A 24,062-nucleotide genomic window follows, 5' to 3' on the forward strand; every position below is an offset into this window, starting at 1 on the left:
GTCGTGTCGTTTACAAAGTGGTGTTTACTGCCAACATTAACTGCAAACCCGCCACTAATTCGTTCGGGATAAGAATTTATCGACTCATATACAGTTTAAGTAACTCGTTACACGTTCTAATATTTACATTTCTTGTTTCTCTAGTATTTAATGCAGACATGGTCATCTGCCAGTGGGTGTGATAGCGGGGATGCAACGTCTATGACGCCGAATGCCCACTGGTTTCACGTAAACAATCTATATATCGATAAGCTAGTTACAATCGAAACGATGAAAGTATGGTATAAATATTCTAGATACGCGCGTGGGTCAGCCAAGACCCCAGAAGTCCTCCTAGGGTTAACGGTTCTCCCAGCTTAGAGAATATGTGCACGCTGTTCCTGGTCACCTGTCCGTTTTTTTTTCAAACGAAACGCATCGGAGTACGTGTCGCGAAGACAAATCCTGGCCAACGTCGAATCGGGCCCAAAGAGACATCCCTAAAAAAGAATATCGTTGGATTCATCGCGTGCATTTAATTGAAAGCAATTATGCTTCCCTCGAACAAATGAAAATTTACGTAATCGTCGAATGTTTACTGTTTTTTACCGAGTATCCATATAGGGATTCAGGAACAGTATGTTTTTTCATACATTTTTGCAAAAAACAGCCTGGCGATCGTAACTCCTCTTGGGGACACTTCAACTTAGGTGCTGGAGGGTGTGACCGGTAGTCACACTGTGTTCACTTTGACAATTTTTCTGCGTAGAGCTTAAGAATGATATTACGTACGCAACGAACGCGCATACTTATCGAGAATCATCGTACCATGCTGATTGGAACGCGGAAACGAAACATCTGTACTATATGTTTTTGTGCGAAGCGAGGAAAATATATTGAGGGTTGTCGTTGCGAAAAACTGGAATTAGTTATTTTCCCTTATCTCGAATTTTTTGGATGATCACGAATTACTTAAGGTCAACAGGGTACTATCTTCTAATTTTTTTCATTTCTAATCTTGATTATAATTACGCATCCACACGAAAATATACGTAAACGAGTAATCGAATCAGGTGTATCGGTTCTGCCTGAACCGTACGTCAAATTTTTTCTCCCGTTTCATTGTTCCGTAGGGATAATTTTGTTTCATGCCAATAGTCAGTGATCTGCCATATTTTCATCGCGGTGTTCGTTGAATTCTTCCGTTTCGTAGAATTACCATTCGACTATCAATATGTACATACTTTTCGTTCTTTCTCGTTCGTAAGGAATCCCGATCGGTTTGTCGCGGTGATCGTCGCGCAAGAACGGATATCTTAAGACCCGCGTCCGTTAATACGAAAGGAATTAGTGATTTCAAGAAACTCAATTCGTCGTGTTCGCCCAACATTAATCGCGAATTTGTACTTTAATAAATTTTAATCTTGTTCGTTTCTTCGCCACTTTTCCCTGTGAGTTTGTTCAAAGTTAAAAATGATCTTGGCTCGTCGGTCAACGTCGCCGCGGACGCAGCGGCGCGTCTTATGACGTTTCCTCGTCGCTCGACGTCGCTGATAATCATCGAACACGACTGATCTGCACGGGAAAATTGAAAGAGCGTTTCTGACATTAGGTAAAAGTTAAATCTATTTGTTATCGTAAGTAATCAAGGCGAAAAAGTGCGCATAGGTTAGAGGCAAATGACAACTGACATAACGGCTATATTCGTGGTCGAATCCTTCGGCCACGGCCTTATCGAGAATACCTTTTTTTTAATTTCAGTCGGATAAATGATACGATATTGCGACGACGCTCGGGGAACCGACATCCTTGACGATACGCCGAGAAAGATAGGTAACTTCTAATATACCAGTAGACGATTACAAGATCGCAAATTGCAGACTTCCGTGAGAAGTTGCAGCGACGGAGCGGGTCAACTCATAAGTAATGCGAGTATTCGTGTCTTTTCGTGGGATGCCAAGTGAAACTATTTATTTAGATTCGTTAATCGTTGATACCTTTTTATTTTGAATGTTTTCTATGATACAATATAATTATAATAAATAATATTCCCTATAATATCTGTGTGCATATGTAGCACAGATGCGTGTTATAAAATTGTAGATTTTGAGTATAAAGTATTTAAAGTACTAGTTTTCTATGAATCTTTTTTTCACAAATTTTACACTCCACATGTTTTAATCATATATATGATTGATTAGATATAATTACAGTTACTAAATAACTGTGCGTATTCGCATTACTTCGGTAACCCGAAGATAAATAAACGTTAAGAAAATTTCTTTTTGGAACAGACGCAGACATTTTTTGATCCGGGGGTTAGGTGGATCATGCACCCAACAGCTGCACGATCCAATCGATCATCCTTGCAATCCTCGATCCCATCTACGTCCACGCCATCCCAGCTCCTGCATCCGCAGCAGCAACAAATCCTTTATGGTCCCATCGTTAATCCAATGCTAACTCTTCAGCCATGCGGAACTGGTTTGCATCCGTCGTGTATCTATCCAGGAGCGCAACGTAACGCTGGCCTACCTAATCCTATTCCTTTGCACATACAAGGTGTAAATACGAAAATTTATTATTTAGACAAATGTAGATCTGTTTCGTGAACCCCTGCGTCTGTAAACCCCATAATATGTCTGACCTAAGGACACCGTTCAATTTTCTAAAATTCTCCTACGAATACCCACAAATTCAGGCAAAGGCAACAGATGGCTACCGAAGAATAAACTGGTCAGAAATCAGCAGTACTGTCAGCAACAGCAACAGCAGCAGCAGCAGCAGCAGCACATTCAGCAACAGTTATCCTACAACCTGAAACCTCTGGTCGTGTACGATCAAACGACGAACAATGCTCCACCAGCAGCTCCAACCGCTTCATTCCTAGTCGCATCCTCGACATACACGCACGGCACCTTCACTGGAGACCAGTACAATTCTGGGGTCGCCTTGGTACCTCAACCCTACTACAAGGCACCGGAAGTGCCAGCCTACTGCCTGGTACAAGACCAACAGAACCCCCAGCAGCAACAACCACCGGAACAACCGTCTCATGGGCCCTACTACAACATCTCAGCGAACAACTGCAATTTGCAAACCGTCAACACTCATTCGACCTATCAGTTCTCCAACCTCAGTCCCTACACACCTTCGAGTTACACCAACAACCAAGTCACTGGACCTGTTCAGCCGGTGCAGTCTCAGATCTTCCCAAATCCTGCAGTAAACGTAGCTTACGGTGGCACTCTGAGGGATAAACCTTCTAGCGTCACCCACGACGTCTCAGCCTTCAAATGCACAAAAAGTAAGGTATCCACCACCGAGGAGTCTCAGATAGCCCCGATCGTGACTGAGAGCTACGAATGGCCGTTTCAAGCAATCTCCACTACGAACAGTCTCTTCGACGCCAAGCTTGTCACCGATGAAGCCAACCAAGAAGCTTCCACCAACTCCCTGGAAAAAGCCCCAACGATCGCAGCCACGAAGACCCAAGAAGAACACTACTCGGACGAGTCCTCCGCCAGCTTCGATTTCGCCATTGACGCTGAAAAAATGGTCTCGGCCCTCTGCAATACGTCCTCGAACGAGCTCTGTAAGGACGAGACGAAGGCCAAGCCCAGCTCAGCTCCTCTGTTCAGTGGAGCTGGTGACACCATCTCGAACAAGAACGCCTGGTTCGCCGATTTCTGCAGGAATTACGGCACCTGTGCGTCGGTAGCGATCCAAACCGATGATTCAGGGATCGAGGGCGCCCAGTATCCCGAATTGCTGAGGAAGATCGTTTACTGGGGCTGTACGGAAGCTGAGATTGTCCTCAATGACAGCTCCAAGGTCAGCCACAGGTCAGGCTGGCTGAAAAACCTCTCCGCCGCTACTAAAACTGCCGTAACGAAATCATCGACCTGCTTTCCAATTTTCGCTGGGGATCACGTCTTCGTCGGCGACCTGATAAACGCGCTGCTGCGCATCAGCAACGGCTGGCTGATCCTGGACAACTACTTGAACAAGCAGCACTACCCAAGTTTGGAAGAGAAGTTCGACCAGGAGCTGATCAGGTGCTTCCAATCGTGGGAGAGGAACACTCACGAACTGCTTGACCAGATTGTCCAGACGTTTCTGAAGGTCGGAGGTAGCAGTGACCTTGCCAACGTTGAACAGAAGTCGGAATCGTTCGGAACCTTCTTCCCAGGTGACGTTTCCGTGTACACTAATTGCGACCTGTTCGACCCGTCGTCGAATCTGTCCCGTCAGGAGAGCGTCAACAGGAAAAACGAACGGAACTCGTCGTTTAACGGAAGCCTGCGGGTTCACTACGACCAGGAGAAGCATTCCCCGAAGGAGTCGAAATCGCGAAGTAAGTGGACCGTTGCCAAGAACCTGGCAGAGGTGAAGAGTACAAAATTCGTGCCTGATATGTTCTTAGGCCACGCGGAAGCTGGGATCAAAGCCAGCAGCAGATTCCGCTCGCGAGCTTGCACTTCCTCGAAGGTGGAGGGTACGGCGCAGTCCCTGAACGCGGAGTTCTTTCACCTGCGGAGCAAAGTGCTCACGGAGAACAACCAGGACTACTCCCGGCAGTGGACGTTCAAGGAGAGAAAGCAGGAGTACCTGGAGGACAAGACAGCGCCGCAGGAGAGCCCTGAATCCATCTTCAGGCTTCAGCGACAACTGGACGAGAGCTACGAGAACAATTACGCTCAGAAGTGTCTATCGCGCGTGGAGTCGTCCTTTCTGAACCCGTCCATCAGCCTAGAGTCTATGTACTTCACCTCCAACAACGACTCCGAGACCTTCGACCCTGGCTACTCCGTCTGCCCCTCGTATCGGATGGACTACGGTGAGAGGAGCCTGAAGAACTTCGACCAGAGCCAAGGCAACAAGGCTAACGTTGACCTGGTGTACGTTGGCAAGTCGCCGACAAGTCAGCTGGAGCTGGCAGCAGTCCCCAAAGATAAAATGACATTGCTCAGCCAGATCGAGCCCAGCGTCCCAGACAAGTCGTCGGAAGAGATGACCGCCAATTTGTCAGCCTGGTTCGCCAGCATGAGGAATCCCGACAGTCGTCAGATGCCGTTCGCGAATTTGGGGGAGACGAAGGCTGGGAACGTCGTGCCGCGGTTGCAGTCTCGGCAGGAGTTGCCGAAGACCACGATGGATCTGGGAAACTGTATCAGGCAGCTGCAGATCGACGCCAATCGTCAATTCCAGACGTTGCAGAACATGCAGAGCATTCAGAGCGCCCCGTGGAACGCGTACAACTTGATCAATAACCGCGTCCAGGCGCAGGTACCCGAAGAGTACGACAGCTCCGAAGATGGCCGAGTGTACATGAAGCCTGGGAGTTATAATGTCCCTAAGAAGAGGCACCAAAGACGATCTAACCGTCGTTTGGACAACTCCGCCGCTAGAAACGTCGCCAACACGCATCGAAGTCACTATGCGAACAAGGAGAAACCCTTCGGGGTCCCTACCTCCTCTACGCCAGTGTCTCGAGCCACGACGTCGGCTTTTCCAAGCGTCGATAACCCAGTGAACACGGCGATGAAATTACCTTTCCCGGCTACCCCTATCGTGCCACCTCCAGCGTTCTCCCTTGAGAATTCACCCCGAATTTTGAAACGCTCCGATGGAGCCAACTACGCGGTTCCTCAGGATGTCACTTGGAGGGCAGCCTGCGCCTCGGCAGAGATCTTGCTGGAAGCGTTGAACGTGAAGGACGATGGTAATTCCAAGAAAGAGAAAGCTGACCCGGACGAGGAACGCGAGGATGTCAAGAATGCTGTGGACGAAATGGAGACGCAACTAACGCAGAGTCAGGAGAAGTTGCAGAAGGGTATCTCAAAGGCTTTGAAGGAAGGCAACGATGAGGGTGGCGCTTCTAGTTACGAAGCTTCCGAGGATGACTCCGGATCTACCTGTCGGTTCTCCCCTGACGCCAGCGTCAATGAAACTTTGCAGTCGGAGAATAGAAATAGTAAACATTTGATTCCATTGGTTTTGTCGGGTGGGTCACGTGACTTGTTAGATCCCTCTCAGGGATCACAGTGGCTCGATTTACTTACCTTGTACAGATCTAACCCCAGACTCTCAAGTTTAGTCACGTGATCCGCCCTTATATATTCTGAAGATTTTTCTTAACGAATTCGTTCTCCATACAAAAGATCTCAAATATTTCCAATCCACCTGCGATTTTACATCACTACATAAGTTCAAAGTAATATGAGTGTATTCCTTTACATATCCAATAATATTACTAATTCTAATCATTATTAATATTTAATACTAGAAGAACGGAAATATCGGAAGTTTTGCGTCCACCTTTCTTAATAAAAAAAAAAAAAATTGAACAGAGATCTTCCAGATGCTCACGTTGCTGAGAACACCCAGTGTGCTAATTCAACGTATAAACGGTTCGATTCACGAACCAAACGTAACGAGAAGAAAATATCGCGTTCCGTTCTTCCAGCATTAAATTTCGCAAAACTTTATGCAGCTACCCGTTAACAGGTTCCAGTAAAACGAACGTAAAGACGGACTCATGGTTAATCAGAACTTTGAACAACGCTAGCATGGTGAACAAGCAGAAGCGGCGTGAAAACAGTTCTGATCGTCATAGTTCAGGATCCTCGAACAGCTCGGCGATGGAGGACGAGCAAACGACCCCCATTTTGTCGTTGGCGACTGCCGCGACGACAGTCACGACGACTGCGACGGTTAAAAGCCTCCAACAGACGAGCTGTACCAGAAAAAGCTGCACCATCTTGAACAACGATCGAGAAACGTCCGAGGAGTTCGAACGAGTCGCTGGCAAAGCCACTTATTCCGAGACCGTTCGTCGCTGCACAGCTCTAAGCTCGTCGCAATCGGAGAGAAAAGAGTTTGGCAAAAAGGGAAAATTGAATACGGCTAACGCAACGGCGATCGGCAGCCCCGTGATACCGATTCCTGGCCGCAGGTGTCAGAGGAAGGACCCAGAGAAGTCGTATTACCTCTTGCACAACAGATCTCGGAAATGTTCTGGGAAGAAGGCGACGAAACGTTGCGAAGTCGTTGATCAACAAGCGGAGGAAATGTCCTGCGGCAAGTTCAAGTTGCGAAACGACGGTACGAAGGAGAATTCGTTAATTGTTCCATCCTCGACGTCGCAGACTGTAGCAACGACGAAGCACGGGAAGAAGAAAGATGGCGTCGGATGCGTGGAGTTCTTGGACGGAAAATATGGGGGGAAAAGTGGCGATCGGGGTTGGTCCGTTTGGTACAGCTCCAAAAGAAAGCAAAGTCTCAGCCCCCTTGCTCTCAGCAAGCTGGAGATGATACATAGGACTGTTTGGCAAATGGAGGAGGCGGAAATCTTCAAGTGCCCTTCTTCGGGAGACAGTGGCGGCAGCCAGTCCTCTGCGCACACGGTTCGTACAGGATCAATATTTATTTTATTTGGTAAAATTATTTCTTATTAATTATACTGACAGTTACTACACGTTCTTTCAGATCGAAGACTATTGTACAGTCATCAAGAGCCCAATGTTCCTTGAAACTGTCGAGTACAAGCTGAAGAATCGAGTTTACCATAAAGTAGAGCACGCGGTTCGAGACTTTCGTCGTATCGTTTATAATTCCAAACTATATCACAAGGTTTGTAGTTTATTATACGGCAAGCGATCCCTGCACGATGTTTAACATTTTTTTTTTTTTTATTTTCTTGTCCTTCTCGCAGAACGATCACGATCGAGTTAAAACGATCGAAACGCTGTCGAAGAAACTGGAGGAATTATTCGAGGAACATTTCGCCAGTTGGGACTTCGATAATATTAGCGGTAGTCCGAGAGAAGTTTCGCCGGTATTGAATCGATTTAAATCGGCTGGAAAAAAGACATCGACCGGACGTTACGGTAACGCAAAGAGAAGTCCGTCTTCTTCGGTCGTGGAAAATGTTTGATTCCCTTATTGCACGCTTCTGCGGAACATTGTTCGAAGAATTGTCGTGTCTGTGACTCACGGTGAAGTTTCGTTACACGTCTGCAATTTATATTACCATTAGATTGAGAAGAAACCGATTGCATCGAATTTTTACGAGTCTGATGGCTGCGAAGTCAAGTGCAGTGAGTCTTGTTTAAGAGGCATGGCACTGATTTGAGCACACGCTTCGTAGACAAGATTCACTGTAAATTTTCGAGTTCATCGTAATAACTCACTCTAGTCATGCACCAGTTCGTATCGTTATTATCATAAGCGTTCTACGTGTTCCCTTTCGCGAAGCAACTTTACTCCGTTGAAGTTTTTCTTATTTGTTTCCCAAGAAACGCGAAAGTTTAAACGCTTGGACTTTCGATGCGTGAAAACTATGCTACACCCGTATGGAATAGTTTAAACATAAGAAATCAATCATTTCCCTTTTACATTAATTAATGTTACACGACAGGAAATAATAACAATAACGAATACTCGACGATATCACGATGGCCAATGACTTGAAGTTTAGAAATATATAATTACTGTTAATAAAACATACCGATTACCCTCTTTTGATAAGTTTCACTGGAATTAAACAAAAGCGATGCGAATACTTGAAATACACAATGCAAAGAGTGTATTAGATTGATGTGTATGAGAATTACAGGTCAATGAAAGGAATAGAAATATTATAACATTAAATTGTACTGTTACACGCATAAAGGATTTACGAAATAAATTAATTGAAGAAAATAATTATTTAAGAAACACAGATATTTTTCACACATCATGTTCCGTTGACAAACAATTATAAAGCACATCTAAACCCTTCGAATAACGCTAAACTCTGATGAAAATGTGATAAAGAAGTTCTAAATTTAAATTTCGCGCATTTAAATTTCCCGCGCGGTCGCCATGAAAGTAGGTCATGCGTAGTGGCAGCGATCCGTGTGGGTAAAGTTAACGCGCATCTACTGTAGAAATGTCAGTTGTGCGGTGCGAGTAGTGTACGCGCATAGTTTATGGGAACATCAAACGCCGAGGGAACGGAAAGATGGCGGCCGAGCGGTAATTTCGTGATGCATGGGATATAGTTTATAAATGGGGTGTCTCGCGTTCCCAAGGGATACGTCGAAGCCGTAATATTGTCGTGCGATGTGATCGCGTTGATCACGACCGTCCCGTGGATATAAACCGTGTCAAGAACGGAAGGGCAACGAAGCAGAAGGACGGAGAAGAGAGAAGGAGACTATAGAAAGAGAACGGGGCACCCAGTTTATACGTAACGAGTGTGTTGAAGCGGTTCATTGCTCCGCTCTGACTTGTCGTCAAGATGGATTGGGAGTCGATCACGGTGGCGAACCTTCACCTGACGACCACCGAGCAACTCTACTATGAAACCGTTTACGGTGTATTATGCGAAAATGCTGACAGCGATAGCGTGCCGGTGATCAAAGTTGTCGAGCTGCTACGTTCCTCGAATATACCAGGAGTTGTCACGATGAAGGTAAATTATGTTCACTCGTTATTCGTTAGCCTGTCAGCTGTTTGTTTTCTGTCATAACCGTGAGCAAAATGTCAAGACCCACGTTACACGGTTAATCGCGCCGAGGTGGGCGTTCGATGTGTCATAATGTGTCATGATGTCGGCAAATTATGGAAACTCGAGAAGGTTAGGTCTGTACGAAAAGTCACAAGTGAGATTCATAAATTGGAGTTGTTTAATTGTTGCGAAGGATATCGAATCAGGGATCGATTTCGAATCGAAACGACTGATATCGTTTCATCGTAAAATCGTGTACTTCGAAAATCAGTTTTTTGAAAGTTAATCCAAAATATCATTTTTTTGCTTACCGAATATCTCTGACACATACTTCGAAATCGTTGTGTTAGATCTGCGCATTTGTATTCAAGGCATTGCAAAGCAGAAGATTGATCAATAATTATGTGGTAAATTAATTACCGTTTATTAGCAATTCATTTATTCTGTGGCAGCGAGTTTAAAAATAGTAGATCTTGCAAATGATCAGGTGATATTTACCTGTGATTGCGTTCCATAATATTGTCTGGTTTTGAAAGTGCGTGTTTTATAGATAAGGATATTTGGTTACAGCTGACAAATATTGTCCAGCTCGATCATATAATTTGTAATAATTATTTTTGGAGTATTGCTAACATGAATACATAATATTAATTATCAGTACAAATAATTGACGCAGACTTAACATTTTAATGATATTTATACATATTGACATCAACACCCATATCCACTTTCAACATTTATCAAATTTTTATGTTGCTTTTACATATTTAATGTTCTCAAAATTTGTAAGTAATTATTTTAATAAAAAATCTCAGAAAACAATGTAGTAGACGTAAACTACTCCTATGGTATTGTGACAATTAAGTGGAATCAATTATTATTAGCCAAATGGTTAATTTTTATGCTTCATAGATACTGGATATCTGTGTTGGGACTGAAGCAACTTATATTGGCACGCATATTGGGAAAAAACAGTTTTACGTACTATTGAAACTTGTGGCAGCACATCAGTCTGGGCTTAACATTCGTAAAGACATAATTACCATGCCTTTGGATGTTCGTTTGCCGGATTTTATTTGGCCAACACCAGCAGATGAAGATGGTAGAAGGAGTTCTGATTCAAATAGGGCTGTGAAAGGTCGACGGCATGCTTCCGAAAGTACTACAGAAAGTGAAAGTGAAGCAGAATCTCCAAGGGAAACTGGCGGTAGTACAGATTCGCCGACGCCAACAAATAGTGTAATACCAGAGAGAAACAATGATATAGGTGGTGAAACGATATTAGACTTTGTATCAGGGGGTTGGCAAGGATTATCTGAAGAATCAAGGCAGCTATTAGGAACAGAAGAAGAAAGTTCGGAACGTCATAGCAGCGACGAAGGGGATGGAGATGGCGACTATTCTTTTTCACCAAAAGTATGGATAATTACTGACGAGCAACGTGAATATTATACAACTCAATTTAAGCAGCTAGAACTCGATTCCGATGGACTTTTGCATGGACCTGCAGCTAGAACATTTTTTCGAATGTCTGGGCTTCCTCGCAGAGAGCTTAGTCACATTTGGCGATTGGCAGATATAACTAAGGATGGGGCGTTGAATTTAGAAGAATTTTTTGTAGCTATGCATCTTGCTGTGTTACGAAGAAATCGTGTGCCTCTTCCCGCTTTGTTACCTCCACCCTTGTTAATCCCTCTGCTTAGGCAAAAGAGTGATCATCCCCCTACTCCACCGAGTACAACCGCTCAACAAAGTCCGCCAAATTCTACGGGTACCTGTGAAAAAAATAAAGAATGGACAAAATTTGTGGACTCGCCGACTGGAACTAGTAGTTCTCTAACTATTCCAGGCCTGCAGCTAGTAAATTTTGATTTTCAAAAGTCTGCTGTGGAGAAGGATCCTAAAATTCTCCATCCTGTACCATTGCGTTTAACACCCGAGGCAGCTATTCTCGCGTCTGGAGCAAATGGTAATAGTAATAGTTGCACTACATTAGGAGATGAGGATCTCCAACATACTGCAGCTGCATTGATGCAACGATCTCAGATAAAAAAACCACCCACAGCTTCTGAAGAGGGTATTATCGTAACTCCAAAGAAGGAACCACCACCTCCACCACCACCCAGACCATACAGAACACATGCAAGAAGTTCTAGTCTTGATCTTAATAAATTAGGTATATGTTGCTACCAATACTCTGTGATACTTTTCATCTATGGATGCAAAAGTAAAGTTTTACACTTCAAACTGTGCCCATTCTTATAGGAAAAAATGGTCAAAGTTTCCTTGGAGCACCTCCATTAGTTCCACCAAGAATCTCTCCTGGAATTGTAAGTGTTTACTCCTGAACTGTTTAAGTAGTAAGGGGTTATATACAGTTAGATAGTTAAAAAAAAGGCTTGATTTTGGTACCTACATTATGCCAGTTGTTATCTAAATACATACCACAAAATAGGTGCTGTCTTTTTTAATTAAGAAGAAATTAAATGAAATCTTAGTCTTTCATTTTCAGTTATTCTGTATTAATTATCAAGCCTTTTTTTTTCCTGTGCTCACCTTTCGTAATTTTTTTTTATGTGCAGATAAAAGTAAGTACATTTTAAAATTTATTCTTTATTTATTCGCCAATGCATTCGAACTATAACTCGCTCTCGTCAATCTTATGTTCCTCTTCGACTTTCTCTAATTCGACGGCAACTTAACGTAGCACTACTGTACTACGCTCTTCAGACCTCAAAAATACTGCGTAAATACTGGAATGTTCGAGATTCTTTCATTTAGAATTGTAAAATTTTAGGAAAATGTTTTTTAAGCTTTTCATATTTTCAAAAAGTATCGTTTAAAAAATGTAAATTTTACCCTTCCAACTGTATACAGCCCCTTATGCAAATGAACGAAAATTATTAAGGACAAGACCCATGTTTAATTAAGCTGCTTTTTATGGATCTGCGCAGTAGATATTCCAGACATTTTACATGCTATACATGATTATATGGATTCAGAATATTAGGAAACATAAGCAAAATTGTTTGCTATAAAGAAAAATTTGTCATATATCTCAACTACAGACTTCACCTCGTAAATTGGTTGGACAAAAGAGTGAGGGAGAGGGACAAAGAACCCTAAGTGACAATCAAGATTTTGTTGCTGATTTTTCTCACTTTTCCCCAAAGAGCGAACTGCCTGAAAATCCACAATTGGAAACCATTACTCCACAATCACAGCAATTTACCGGTGTCTGTGGTGCATTTCATATTTATAGAAAACCTAGTCCAAGTAAGTTTCATTTCTTTTTGATTTAATCCTAGAAAGATCAAAAGGAGAGAAGAGCTTGTTGCATTCCACAATCAGAACATTTTAAAAATATGTTATTAAATAAAAAATGATTTTAATTAAGGTGGACTCGATGATGAGCCCCCCTCCCCTCTTTAGTCTTCAACAGCTCGCGTCTTGGTCTTTTTAGGATTAACTTGTAAGAAATTCATGTGAACGTAAACAAAATTTGTCTTTCTTAGAACGCGAAGGGGGGGAGGAGGACACTCCTAAGGACGAGGTAGAAGAGTCAAAGAAGTTAACGTTACAAGAATTGCGAGAGAAGAACACTGAACTGCGATTAGTCTGCGAAGAATTAACACGAGAATTAGCCAGCGCGCTCCAGGAACGTATAAATCTTCGTGCAAAACTCTTACTCTTAACATGATGTAATCTGTTACCATTTGTGAATGCTCCAAACTGTGAAGTACCGATTTTTCCTAAATTGATCGTAATTCATGTATTTGATATATCACTCTAGTGTAGAATTTTTTCCTTTTTCGATGAGATCTTGTGTATTCATAATAGTTAGCGTAACCAGAAGTTAATATTACAAAAGGAATATCAATAGAAACTATATACAAATCTATTGGAAGAGTTAACTATTCGATCTGTTTTTATTGCCGTTGATGTTTAAATATCTGTTTTACTTCGAACGTATATTCATACATTTTTAACCCTTCGCGATCACAACGCTCCCGGGTGAGTATTCAATTGATCATTATTATTATTATTGTTATTATTATTATTCAAAATTACTTTGATTATTTATGATTAATACTGCGATTTAAATATTATTGTCATAAAGAAAGGTAAGTTTCCAATAGGCTGTAGTTGCTATATTTTATAGCTGAACAAAATCAATACTGCCGACGAGCGTGACAAACTGCCACCGGACCGCTAAGGGTTAATACTATAATACAGTGGTTCTTAACCAAGATTCTTGGTCTCTTTGGGCTCATGGCACAATTTAGAGAGAGAAATACCTGGCACAGTTCTTAATCTTGAATTATTATAATAATAAGAGTACAATAAACTGATGCTTGGTTTGGACTAAATTTCCCGACTTGCTACTAAACGTTAAGAATCATTCTTACAATGGTAGATATTAATAAGATAATTACAAACATTTTTCGATTATGTTTCATTTATAATATACACATTTCTTTTTCTATTTTTTTTTGTTTTTGTTTAATATTAAAATAGCATTAATTAAAGTAAAATTCCTTATGGTTACGCTATAATCCATATTTAATCCTTCTCCGCCCGCAATTCCAGTGTGCATTATTAAGAGTATGAGTACATGAAGTATAGTACATCTGCCCACTCTAACATTCAAATGTTACAGCATTTTAACGTTCGATTCCTTTTGAGAACTTCTATTTTTTATGCATAGTATTGTGCTGAATTGCAAAAACATAGTTCTTTGTATATACATAAAAATCTTTTAAAAGTTGAATGTTTACATCGAGCCATAGAGTGAAAAAGCTTGATAATTATTGTAAACTGCAATTTATTATAGAACATTGTAAAGAAAAAAAAAAAAAGAAACGAGTGATAGACGTTTATTGTTTACGACGAAAAAAATAAAACTGTATTTTCGTATCGCTGTACAATCAAATTTTTCACAGCATGGCAAATAGTTGAAAACTGAGAATCGGTATTTCTGAAACGTGTTACGATGTATTTCATTTCGTGATAGTAACTGTACATAGTCAATAGAGTTTAGTACAAGGAATGAGAGAAAATGAAGTTCGCAGGAACAGAACACTCAGAGAATAAATATACTTTGAAAAAAATGTTAATATCCTTGAATCAATTTATATGTTCTACTTTTGCTTTACTTCATATATTATTTAATATACCGCTTTCAATTTAAATACAAGAAATATCACATCGTATCATTTGCTACTTTGCTTACGAGGATTATATGAATATTATATTGATGTAAAGAGATGAACTCGTTAAATCATTACAACTAACAATGATTTTAACATTGTTAAGAAAAGTTAAATAATAGATAATTCCTTGTGCCATACAATACGATATATTAATATTATTAATAGTGCAGCCGCTATCGCTGACTAAGAAATAATACTGTCCTGACGTTAAAACTGTTTAGAAATAAATGTTTCAATCAACATATATATGAGAAAAATCTTTTTGTAAGTGTATAAACGTTGTGTAAAAATTATATAAAATTAATTGTTATTTACTTATTCCTTTTATTCGTGTAATCCTGTAAAAATGTAACGATATATGCAGATAAACGAAACGTCTGTAAAATAAAACCAACCTCTTAGTTTCATAACAATTTTTATTTGTGCCAATGAATGATAAATATTAATGTTACAGAAAGGAATTAAAAATATTTTTCTATCCCTCATACATCGACAACATACATTTGTAACACACATGATACGGACAAACTATATGAACATGGATATACGAAAATTTATTTAATTGTCCTTCTTTTGCATATATTTAATCATGTCGATCACACGGCTGGCAAAACCATATTCGTTATCGTACCACGCAATTAACTTAACAAAATTGTCGTTCAAGGCCATACCGGCTTTAGCATCGAAAATACTGGAGTGGGTATCACCATTAAAATCAGTGGACACTACTTCATCTTCTGTATATGCTAGAATTCCTTTCAAAGGTCCTTCGGACGCTTCCTTCACTTTAGCCTTAATGTCATTGTACTTTGCGGGCCTGCCAAGTCGAATAGTTAAATCGACAACGGATACATTGGCCACTGGCACACGGAAAGCCATACCAGTTAGTTTTCCACTAAGAGCCGGTATGACTTTGCCGACAGCTTTGGCTGCACCAGTGCTAGCAGGAATGATGTTTTGTGCGGCACCACGTCCAGAGCGCCACTAATTTATAAATAAAACAACGAAAATAGTACAAATCAAATTTGATGACAATGTTAGTTACAGGGATACAAAGATTCACATACTTTGCCAGAAGTTCCATCAACAGTCTTCTGGGTAGCAGTGTAAGCATGCACGGTAGTCATAAGACCCTCGACAATTTGGAAGTTGTCGTGAATAATCTTAGCAAGAGGAGCCAAGCAATTGGTAGTACAAGAAGCCGTGGAGATGACCTTTTCACAAGGATCGTAAGTTTCTAAATTAACGCCAACAACGATCATAGGCGCGTCAGCAGATGGTGCAGTAATGATGATTTTCTTAGCACCACCTTCCAAATGAGCCTATAAAGACATTTAACATGTTTTTGTAAGAAATTTGTGTCCAAATCTTTCTATAATGACAACAATTGTTGAGGTATCTACGTACAGAGGCCTTTTCTTTAGTAGTGAAGGCACCACTCGCCTCTACAATATAGTGAGCACCTGTTTTGCTCCATGGAACACATTTTGGGTCACGTTCATTGAATACGGCAATTTTATTTCCATTTACCACTAGGCAACCACCGTCGGTTTTAACTTCTCCCTTGAATCTGCCGTGAGTAGAGTCATATTTGAACAAATACACCATGTAGTCTAAATTAACGAAGGGATCATTGATGGCGACAATCTATTGAAATTACAACGATTAATAATTAAGATGAAATTCAACAAAAATGATGCGAGTCCATAAAATTATCAAAATTGTTACGTGGGTATCTTTTTTAAGGGTTGCGGCCCTAAGTACCAAACGACCGATACGGCCGAATCCGTTAATTCCAATTTTATTCTTGTCGTTTGTTGTGCAACTGGAAAATGAACGCAGTAACTTTTGATTCATGAATCTTGAATCAATGAATAATTGTTGTGTAATTGACCGCATCGTAAAAATATTACGACGAAAAGAGAATAAAATTAATGCCATTGCAAATGATATTCTTTTCGAATACGGTTGACAGTCTTTTTGACATTTGATGTATTGCATTAATTGGTTATGTTTTCTGTATAAAACAAATTGGATAAATACACATGGAATCTTTTTAATTCTGCGTTTGACAGATAATATAATTATATAATTAGGACGTGCTACAAGCGTATACGTGTATCGACCTATAAATGCGTTGTGTTACAAGTGTCGATTAAACAAATTTGATACAGTCGGAAATTAAAAATAAAATATTGATTGTAGTTCCATTGTCATTTAGTCAAGAATCAGTATCCCTGCAAAGCGTTTCAGTGTTACATGAATATAAAGGAACGTTCGTAAAATAAAACTAACCTCTTAGTATCATAACAATTTTTATTTGTGTCAATGAATGATAAATAATAATGTTACAGAAAAGGAATCACAAATGTTCTTATGTCCCTCTTGTGAATGTTGATTGAATGAGTATAAATTGGTTAGGTGTAACGTACATTAGTTGTATCTACGCGATATCGCTCAAGAATACAATAATTTATGTTACATAGTTGGCTGTGTACCTTACATACATGTGTGTTCTATTTGCAGCCATATTTTTTACATCGGTAACGAATTAATATGAAAAACTATGAATTGAAATTCGAATTAAATAATGTAACGAACTCTAAGACCTGCTTATTTTTTGTACTGATTTTTGGCAACAGATACCTGTACAACATTGGTTGCAAGCTTTTTATCCGTGCAAGAACAATTGTATGCTATAGTACTCTTTATTTTACATCTTCAATTTTTGTTCGGGAACGCTACTGGCTAGTCAGAACGTTATTTAATATGAAGTATCCATACAACGACGATATGCATGTATGATACACATCACACAGAAAAAATTCTGAATGTATTACACATGGACATACGAAGAACTGTTTAGTTGTCCTTTGTTTGAATGTACTTGATCAGGTCGACCACGCGGTTGGAGTAACCGTATTCGTTGTCGTACCACGAGATAAGTTTAACGAAATTGTCGTTCAAGGGAATACCGGCTTTGGCATCGAAAATACTGGAGTGGTTGTCACCAATGAAGTCGGAAGACACTACTTCATCTTCTGTGTATCCTAAAACACCCTTCAAAGGTCCTTCGGACGCTTCCTTTACTTTGGCCTTAATGGCGTCGTAGGTTGCAGGTTTAGCAAGTCGGACTGTTAAGTCGACCACGGATACATTATGCACTGGGACACGGAAAGCCATACCAGTCAGTTTTCCATTTAGAGCCGGAATGACCTTGCCGACAGCTTTGGCTGCTCCAGTGGCAGCAGGAATAATGTTTTGTGCGGCACCACGTCCATCGCGCCACAACTATTGATAATAGAACAAAAAAGAAGAATAAGTTAATCTCTGTCATCTTCAATCTCTATTCATCTCTATTAATAGCGCAAAAGGTTTTACGTACTTTGCCAGAAGGTCCGTCAACAGTCTTCTGGGTAGCGGTGATAGCGTGAACGGTGGTCATGAGACCTTCAACAATTTCGAAGTTATCGTGAATAACTTTAGCGAGAGGAGCTAAGCAGTTGGTGGTGCAAGAAGCGTTGGAGATGACTTTGTAACTCGGATCGTAAGCATCCAAGTTAACGCCAACGACGAACATAGGTGCGTCGGCCGATGGTGCAGAAATGATGACTTTCTTAGCACCACCTTCCAAGTGAGCCTATAAAAACATTCAACATGATTTTGTTAGAAATTCATTTTTAAATCATCCTATCGATAATGTTGGTAATTTTGAAGATTTTTACATACAGAGGCCTTCTCTATGGTGGTGAAGACGCCAGTCGACTCTACAACATATTCAGCACCAGCTTTGCCCCATGGAATACTTTTTGGGTCGCGTTCGCTGAACACGGCAATTTTATTGCCATTGACGACTAGGCAACCACCGTCGGCTTTAACTTCTCCCTTGAATTTGCCGTGAGTAGAGTCATATTTGAACATGTAGACCATGTAGTCCAAACCAATGAAAGGGTCATTGATGGCGACGACCTGTCGATATTACCAACAATTAATAATTAAGATATAACAGAATAAATTATGAAATGTAGTAAATTATCAAAATTTTTACCTGGGCACCCTTTTCGATGGAGGCCCTAAGTACCAGACGGCCGATACGGCCGAATCCGTTAATTCCAATTTTACTCATGTCGTCGGTTGTGCAACTGAAACATAAACGAAGTAATTATTGATACAATTTTATTAAATTAGTAAATAATTTTTGTTTTGTTGATTGAAACGTGAAGATAGTAGGAATAAGGTCAGTTGTTCTTTCGATATTAAACAAATTAGACAAATACGCATGAGATTTTATAATTTTATGTTTAATTCTACAATTCCATGTTGCAATATATGTAATGATTTAGTTGAGGCGTGTTTGGAGTGTACAATCTTAAGTTGCGTCATGTGATGAGTATTAATTATACAAATTAGAAATTAATTAAAATTAACAGTTGCAAATTAAAGATAAAATATTCATCATAATTCCACTGTTCACGTTACACGAGTTCGTATGTTCTCTCAAAGGTCACGCAAGGTCAAAAGTATGGCAGATTCGAACTTGTCCTTGAAGGCGAACGTGACCTTTTTCACGTACAGGCACGATCGATAGGTTACAATCCATAAAGTCGTTATTAATTTATACATTATTTGAGGACAACATGTATGTAATATTCGTAATTAGTAACGGTTACATGTGAATCTGGGGTATACACAATATGACGTAACGATGATTAATGAAAATGACAGTAAGATGCGTTACATTTCATAGTGATGTGTGTCACATTATTGGAATTTTTCCAAGTTTCCTAATTTATTATTATAATTACAAACTAAATCAGAGCAAAAGTAACGGACTCTCGATTAATGTTTCTCGACTGCGAAATAAAGACTACATTTTAAGAACATTGATGTTCGATCCTAAGAAATTGAAATTCAATTTTTCATTGATTTTTGTATGAAATTATTATTAACCGAAACTATAATAGAGTTATTATCTTATCGATCGATAACATCTGCAGGACGTAGACAAAGACTAGAGTATGTGGCATACATTTGTAAATGAATGGAATATATTAAGTATTTTATGATCGAACCATAAAAATCATTAATATCGATTAAATGAGAATAAAATTACTTTGCTTTATAAATAGAATTGCATAACAAATGAAATGAAATGAAATTCTGCTAAGCCGACAGAACGATTCTGCCTGGAAACAAATTCGCCACGATGCGAGTTGATCAATGGATGATTTCTCGAAGATTTTTCATAAGCTACTGAATCTACCGGCGCATACATTAAAAGATAATTATTCTGAATGACGTCATATCAGCCGGTACGTGCATGCACATGCTATGATAATTTCTTCAGAGCCGGAACAATTCTCGTTTTCTACTCTATGGTTAATGGATATCAACGTGGCTAATGGTTGTGTAAGTTGATGAACTGTCCGTAAATTCGAGCACGAATGTAAAATGAAGATCTATTTACCTCTGCAAGAACAAGGGAATAAGATCAGGTAGAATAGAAGTGAAAAATTCGTTACTACTTACGTAGAAACACGATCCTCACGGTATGATTACCACAGACGTAGTGTCATTTGAAGGGCAGAAAACGGTAATATAACCGGCATCAGGCTGGGTTCCTGCGCCGTAACCGTTTTTTATTTTCGTCCATCATCGGCTACCTTCGGATCACGTGGCTCGATGGTCTTATCGACGTACTTACGAACCGCAACATTCAAATACTCCTGATACGAAGTCGATTTATGTTTTACAGTTTGTTGGAAATTTTAGGTTACTACGGAACACATACTTCTCCATCTTTCTTCTAATGGACACATCATTTATTTGATGAATTTATTCAAATTTATTGGTCAATTTTTCAGGAGAAGAACGACAACAATTCGTGATATTTATAAAAACAATTGTATTCTCAAATTGTATAAAATATAATTAAATATGTATAAATTAAAAATCACAGTCATTTTATATCAGGAATAGTAGAAGTATAAAAGTGCGGTGTATGTTTATTCAATGAATGAATTATTAATTTTCACTTTCTTCTACAGTTTCTTGAACCACTGGTACTTCCCCAGAATCAACTTTGAACATGTACTGCACCAGGTCTACTACACGATGTGCATAACCATATTCATTATCATACCTGTGAACAATTCAATTCATGTTTATAAGGTGGTCTGAATAATGTATTAACTGTCTTATTAAACTGTAAGATATATAATGCAAAGTATAATTGAATTACCAGGCGACAACTTTGATGAATGTACTTGTCTGAGGAATACCAGCTTTCGCGTCGAAAATGCAAGAATAAGTCGTGTTATTGAAATCAGATGACACACAATCATCGTCTGTATAACCTAGTATCTCTCTTAGATTAGTCTTTGATGCTTCTTCCATTGCTTCTTTCACTTCTTCATAAGTTGTTGGTTTGTTGACTCTGAAATGGATCATGCAAGACACAGTAGTAAACACTTGATATTGAACTGTATCTTTCCTAGTGTGTCTACATTACCTAAAAGTCATATCACATAAAGAAACATTTGGGATTGGTACTCTAAAGGCTATAGCAGAAATCTTTCCCTTGAGTTCAGGAATAACTTTGTCCAATGATTTGGCTGCACCTGAGGATGTTGGGATAATATTTTGGACAGCACCTCTGCCATCTCTCCACAACTGTGATGTAGATGCAATAATAATGCACCTTGTTATAATAGTTCAATGCAATTATAATTTATCATCACATCTTGAGTAATTATATAAGAATACAATTATTACTTTTCCTCTTTCTATAGGACCATCTAAAATTCTTTGTGATGGTGTCAAAGCATGGACACTGGTGATCATTACTTCAATAACATCAAACTTGTCATGCATCACTTGAATAATTGGTGCTGCACAGTTTGTTGTACAAGAAGCAGCTGATACTATTTTGCTTTTTTTAGGGTCATAACAGGTATGATTTACACCATAAACTATCATTTGTGCATCAATGGAAGGTGCAGTAATAATGACTCTCTTAGCTCCACCATCCATATGTAACTAAAATCAATACCTTATGTATTGTTACATACCCCATACATAGTATATTGTTAATTGTCACTATATACTTAGAGTATTTAATAGCAATGTGCCATTTAAGATCTGCTAAAAATCAGGTAGGATAATAATTTTACTTCTTACACCTGCTTTTTCTAAAGTATTAAATACCCCAGTAGCTTCAATTACATAAGTTACACCTGCATCTTTCCACTTTATTTTAGATGGATTTTTTTCTTGTGATGTATTAATTTTCTTATCTTTAACAAGAAAGGAATCAATTGAATTGTTTGAAGGTTACAGACTAAAGTAACCAATGCATTGTATAGCTAAATTTATTAATAAAGTACAAAAATTATATAAGACGTTCAAAATTAAATGATTTTAACTGATGTAAGTAATTTTATTACTGATCAAAGGATCGAATCGCGTCAAAATGATATATATACCTGCAACAATAATACATCCGTTTTCACATTCTAATTTTAAAGGATAAGTTCCATGAGTTGAATCGTATTTAAATAAATAAATCATGTAGTCGGTCGTGATATACGGATCATTGATCAACGTAACCTAATAAAACGTATCATTACTATGTGTCTGATTGATATAAAAAATATCATACATCTTAAATAATTAATATTACATCAATATTTTTTTCTATGCAAGCACGAAGACACATTCTTCCAATTCTACCAAATCCGTTAATTCCAACAGTTGCCATAATTTTAAGATACCTGGTATTATACTATAAATTAAATATTAGTGATATTTCGTTAGAATACTTCTACATGGTATTCATATTTTGTGATTCCATCCTATCAGTTGCTATAACAGCAACAAAAGAGCAGAGAATAATTCAAGATATTGCGTAGTTCTTTATACATTGATTACAATTATCGATATAGTAGTCAATTTTACATAGTCATTATTATGTAATAAATGCGGTACATTGAAAATTGTATGATATGGAGAAGACTAAATGTTTATTTGAAATATATTATTAGTTTTTATTAATGGCTACATATTTCCTCTTTCATGTTAATCGCCACCTAGCGGTTAAAAGGTGGAACTAAAATTCCGGCCTCCGTACAGCGCACCACCGGGAAAACGCCCAAGCTTGTCCTCGATTAGTTCCTAATTTCGCCGCTAGATATCGCTAAACGGTCGATCATTTACCTACGAAGATAATAAATTAATAATATCTACAATATATTAACAAGGTCTATTCTGTTGCATACAATAATGACTTTGTAATTATGCTATAAGCATTGTAACATGGAAATAATAAAATCGTTTTGCAAATACTGTTACCCAGAAGGTATCTATCTACAAAGTTCGGACGTTTTATGGTAGGTGGCGCTTCACCCTCCTTAAGCAACATTGTTTACAAAATAAGTTTTAAACGGATTTCAGTACTTGAATTAAACCCAGAATGTATAGTTATTTAAATCTGTAACATTAGAACTGATTAAAAGCTAATCTTCGCAGGATGAACAACAATGCTGTAAAAAGTGATGGGCGCCATCTATGACGAAAACGTCTAAGTTCATAGACAAAGAGTTCCAGTGTCCTGTCGCTAGATGTCCTAACAGCGTTCGTTGGAATCCGCGTGATAACAATAGTTAAAACACGAATTATTATTTGCATTCGAATATTATAAAGCCCCTATCATAATAGCAAGTTCATTATTGCATGTAACAGAATAGAATTTGTTAATATATTATAGATATTATTACCTTATTATCTTTGTAGGTAACTGATCGACCATTTAGCGACATCTAGCGGTGAAATTTGGAACTAATCGAGGACAAACTTGGGCGTTTTCCCGGTGGTGCGCTGTACGGAGGCCGGAATTTTAGTTCTACCTTTTAACCGCTAGGTGGCGATTAACATGAAAGAGAAAGTATCCAGTCTCCTCTGGAATATAATATCTTTAATTATTTTAGCTTCTTATAAGATCATAAATACAAAGAAACAATCAGCTACTGTTTAATCACTATTATGTCGTCTTTTTAGAATGACCAGTGATAAATATTAAATGAAATTAACTACAAAATACGTTCGCATGATGCAACGTGAAACTAGAATTTCTTCTACAGAAATGTTTAATAATTAATTCGGAACAAATTTTCTAACAGAATCTTACGCGTAATAATTTTCCGTTACATAGAGTTCCGTATTTCTATTCTTGTAACATCATAAAGACAAGAAATACCTTGCCAGATGTTGTTTATGTTTACGATCCTTTCAGAAACCTCCAAGCGTAGCACGGCTTTCAATGAGAATCGTAAATTCCTAGTATCAGCTACCCTTTTTTTTTTTTGGGTAAACGTACA

General features: G+C 39.0%; 5 protein-coding genes across 8 annotated transcripts; 2 read left to right on the top strand and 3 right to left on the bottom strand.

Annotated features, from left to right (window-relative positions):
- Positions 1–110: 110 nt before the first annotated feature.
- LOC128895578 (uncharacterized) lies at positions 111–8,658 on the top strand. The gene is made up of 5 exons (XM_054158303.1): positions 111–2,541; positions 2,681–5,956; positions 6,490–7,388; positions 7,471–7,614; positions 7,697–8,658. Exons 1-5 carry the CDS (start codon positions 2,310–2,312, stop codon positions 7,916–7,918), a joined length of 4,773 nt encoding a protein of 1,590 aa, XP_054014278.1. The 5' UTR covers positions 111–2,309; the 3' UTR covers positions 7,919–8,658.
- A 279-nt stretch (positions 8,659–8,937) lies between these two features.
- Positions 8,938–14,338, top strand: LOC128895534 (ralBP1-associated Eps domain-containing protein 1). 4 transcript variants are annotated; one of them, XM_054158215.1, is made up of 6 exons: positions 8,938–9,439; positions 10,388–11,444; positions 11,541–11,651; positions 11,741–11,805; positions 12,544–12,751; positions 12,991–14,338. In XM_054158215.1, exons 1-6 carry the CDS (start codon positions 9,266–9,268, stop codon positions 13,173–13,175), a joined length of 1,800 nt encoding a protein of 599 aa, XP_054014190.1. In that variant the 5' UTR covers positions 8,938–9,265; the 3' UTR covers positions 13,176–14,338. The 4 variants fall into 4 exon arrangements, with proteins under 4 accessions (XP_054014190.1, XP_054014189.1, XP_054014191.1 ...); XM_054158214.1 differs by having other exon boundaries at positions 10,388–11,651; XM_054158216.1 differs by having other exon boundaries at positions 10,388–11,651; positions 12,649–12,751.
- Positions 14,339–15,148: 810 nt separating this feature from the next.
- Positions 15,149–16,836, bottom strand: LOC128895555 (glyceraldehyde-3-phosphate dehydrogenase-like). Its single transcript, XM_054158260.1, has 4 exons — positions 16,417–16,836; positions 16,096–16,335; positions 15,756–16,010; positions 15,149–15,672 (listed from the first exon to the last, which is right to left on the bottom strand). The coding sequence occupies exons 1-4, from the start codon at positions 16,687–16,689 to the stop codon at positions 15,247–15,249; spliced, it is 1,194 nt and encodes a 397-aa protein (XP_054014235.1). The 5' UTR covers positions 16,690–16,836; the 3' UTR covers positions 15,149–15,246.
- Positions 16,837–16,986: 150 nt separating this feature from the next.
- LOC128895556 (glyceraldehyde-3-phosphate dehydrogenase 1) lies at positions 16,987–20,261 on the bottom strand. Its single transcript, XM_054158261.1, has 5 exons — positions 20,218–20,261; positions 18,737–18,830; positions 18,418–18,657; positions 18,074–18,328; positions 16,987–17,979 (listed from the first exon to the last, which is right to left on the bottom strand). Exons 2-5 carry the CDS (start codon positions 18,812–18,814, stop codon positions 17,551–17,553), a joined length of 1,002 nt encoding a protein of 333 aa, XP_054014236.1. The 5' UTR covers positions 18,815–18,830; positions 20,218–20,261; the 3' UTR covers positions 16,987–17,550.
- Positions 20,262–20,467: 206 nt separating this feature from the next.
- On the bottom strand, positions 20,468–23,504 carry LOC128895804 (glyceraldehyde-3-phosphate dehydrogenase 1-like). Its single transcript, XM_054158731.1, has 8 exons — positions 23,463–23,504; positions 22,370–22,471; positions 22,173–22,296; positions 21,868–21,983; positions 21,463–21,726; positions 21,200–21,360; positions 20,930–21,124; positions 20,468–20,830 (listed from the first exon to the last, which is right to left on the bottom strand). Exons 1-8 carry the CDS (start codon positions 23,502–23,504, stop codon positions 20,713–20,715), a joined length of 1,122 nt encoding a protein of 373 aa, XP_054014706.1. The 3' UTR covers positions 20,468–20,712.
- Positions 23,505–24,062: the final 558 nt, after the last annotated feature.

The sequence above is a fragment of the Hylaeus anthracinus genome, unplaced genomic scaffold (assembly GCF_026225885.1).
Source record: "Hylaeus anthracinus isolate JK02 unplaced genomic scaffold, UHH_iyHylAnth1.0_haploid 5, whole genome shotgun sequence".
In the NCBI taxonomy this organism is placed as follows: domain Eukaryota; kingdom Metazoa; phylum Arthropoda; class Insecta; order Hymenoptera; family Colletidae; genus Hylaeus; species Hylaeus anthracinus.

What these genes read in the sequence shown, in the direction of transcription:
- LOC128895534 (XM_054158214.1), top strand. Translation starts at nt 9,266, where the DNA reads ATGGATTGGGAGTCGATCACGGTGGCGAACCTTCACCTGACGACCACC. An exon ending in CAGGAGTTGTCACGATGAAG is followed by an intron (nt 9,440 to 10,387) that starts GTAAATTATGTT and finishes TATGCTTCATAG; the next exon opens with ATACTGGATATCTGTGTTGG. An exon ending in TTATAGAAAACCTAGTCCAA is followed by an intron (nt 12,752 to 12,990) that starts GTAAGTTTCATT and finishes TGTCTTTCTTAG; the next exon opens with AACGCGAAGGGGGGGAGGAG.
- LOC128895578 (XM_054158303.1), top strand. Translation starts at nt 2,310, where the DNA reads ATGCACCCAACAGCTGCACGATCCAATCGATCATCCTTGCAATCCTCG. An exon ending in GCCAGTCCTCTGCGCACACG is followed by an intron (nt 7,389 to 7,470) that starts GTTCGTACAGGA and finishes ACGTTCTTTCAG; the next exon opens with ATCGAAGACTATTGTACAGT. An exon ending in ATTCCAAACTATATCACAAG is followed by an intron (nt 7,615 to 7,696) that starts GTTTGTAGTTTA and finishes TCCTTCTCGCAG; the next exon opens with AACGATCACGATCGAGTTAA.
- LOC128895804 (XM_054158731.1), bottom strand. Translation starts at nt 23,504, where the DNA reads ATGTCGCTAAATGGTCGATCAGTTACCTACAAAGATAATAAG. An exon ending in CGGATGTATTATTGTTGCAG is followed by an intron (nt 21,984 to 22,172) that starts GTATATATATCA and finishes TTCTTGTTAAAG; the next exon opens with ATAAGAAAATTAATACATCA. An exon ending in GTCCTATAGAAAGAGGAAAA is followed by an intron (nt 21,361 to 21,462) that starts GTAATAATTGTA and finishes TCTACATCACAG; the next exon opens with TTGTGGAGAGATGGCAGAGG.
- LOC128895556 (XM_054158261.1), bottom strand. Translation starts at nt 18,814, where the DNA reads ATGAGTAAAATTGGAATTAACGGATTCGGCCGTATCGGCCGTCTGGTA. An exon ending in CCATCGAAAAGGGTGCCCAG is followed by an intron (nt 18,658 to 18,736) that starts GTAAAAATTTTG and finishes TAATATCGACAG; the next exon opens with GTCGTCGCCATCAATGACCC. An exon ending in TTGACGGACCTTCTGGCAAA is followed by an intron (nt 17,980 to 18,073) that starts GTACGTAAAACC and finishes TATTATCAATAG; the next exon opens with TTGTGGCGCGATGGACGTGG.
- LOC128895555 (XM_054158260.1), bottom strand. Translation starts at nt 16,689, where the DNA reads ATGCAATACATCAAATGTCAAAAAGACTGTCAACCGTATTCGAAAAGA. An exon ending in CCCTTAAAAAAGATACCCAC is followed by an intron (nt 16,336 to 16,416) that starts GTAACAATTTTG and finishes TAATTTCAATAG; the next exon opens with ATTGTCGCCATCAATGATCC. An exon ending in CTACTAAAGAAAAGGCCTCT is followed by an intron (nt 16,011 to 16,095) that starts GTACGTAGATAC and finishes ATGTCTTTATAG; the next exon opens with GCTCATTTGGAAGGTGGTGC.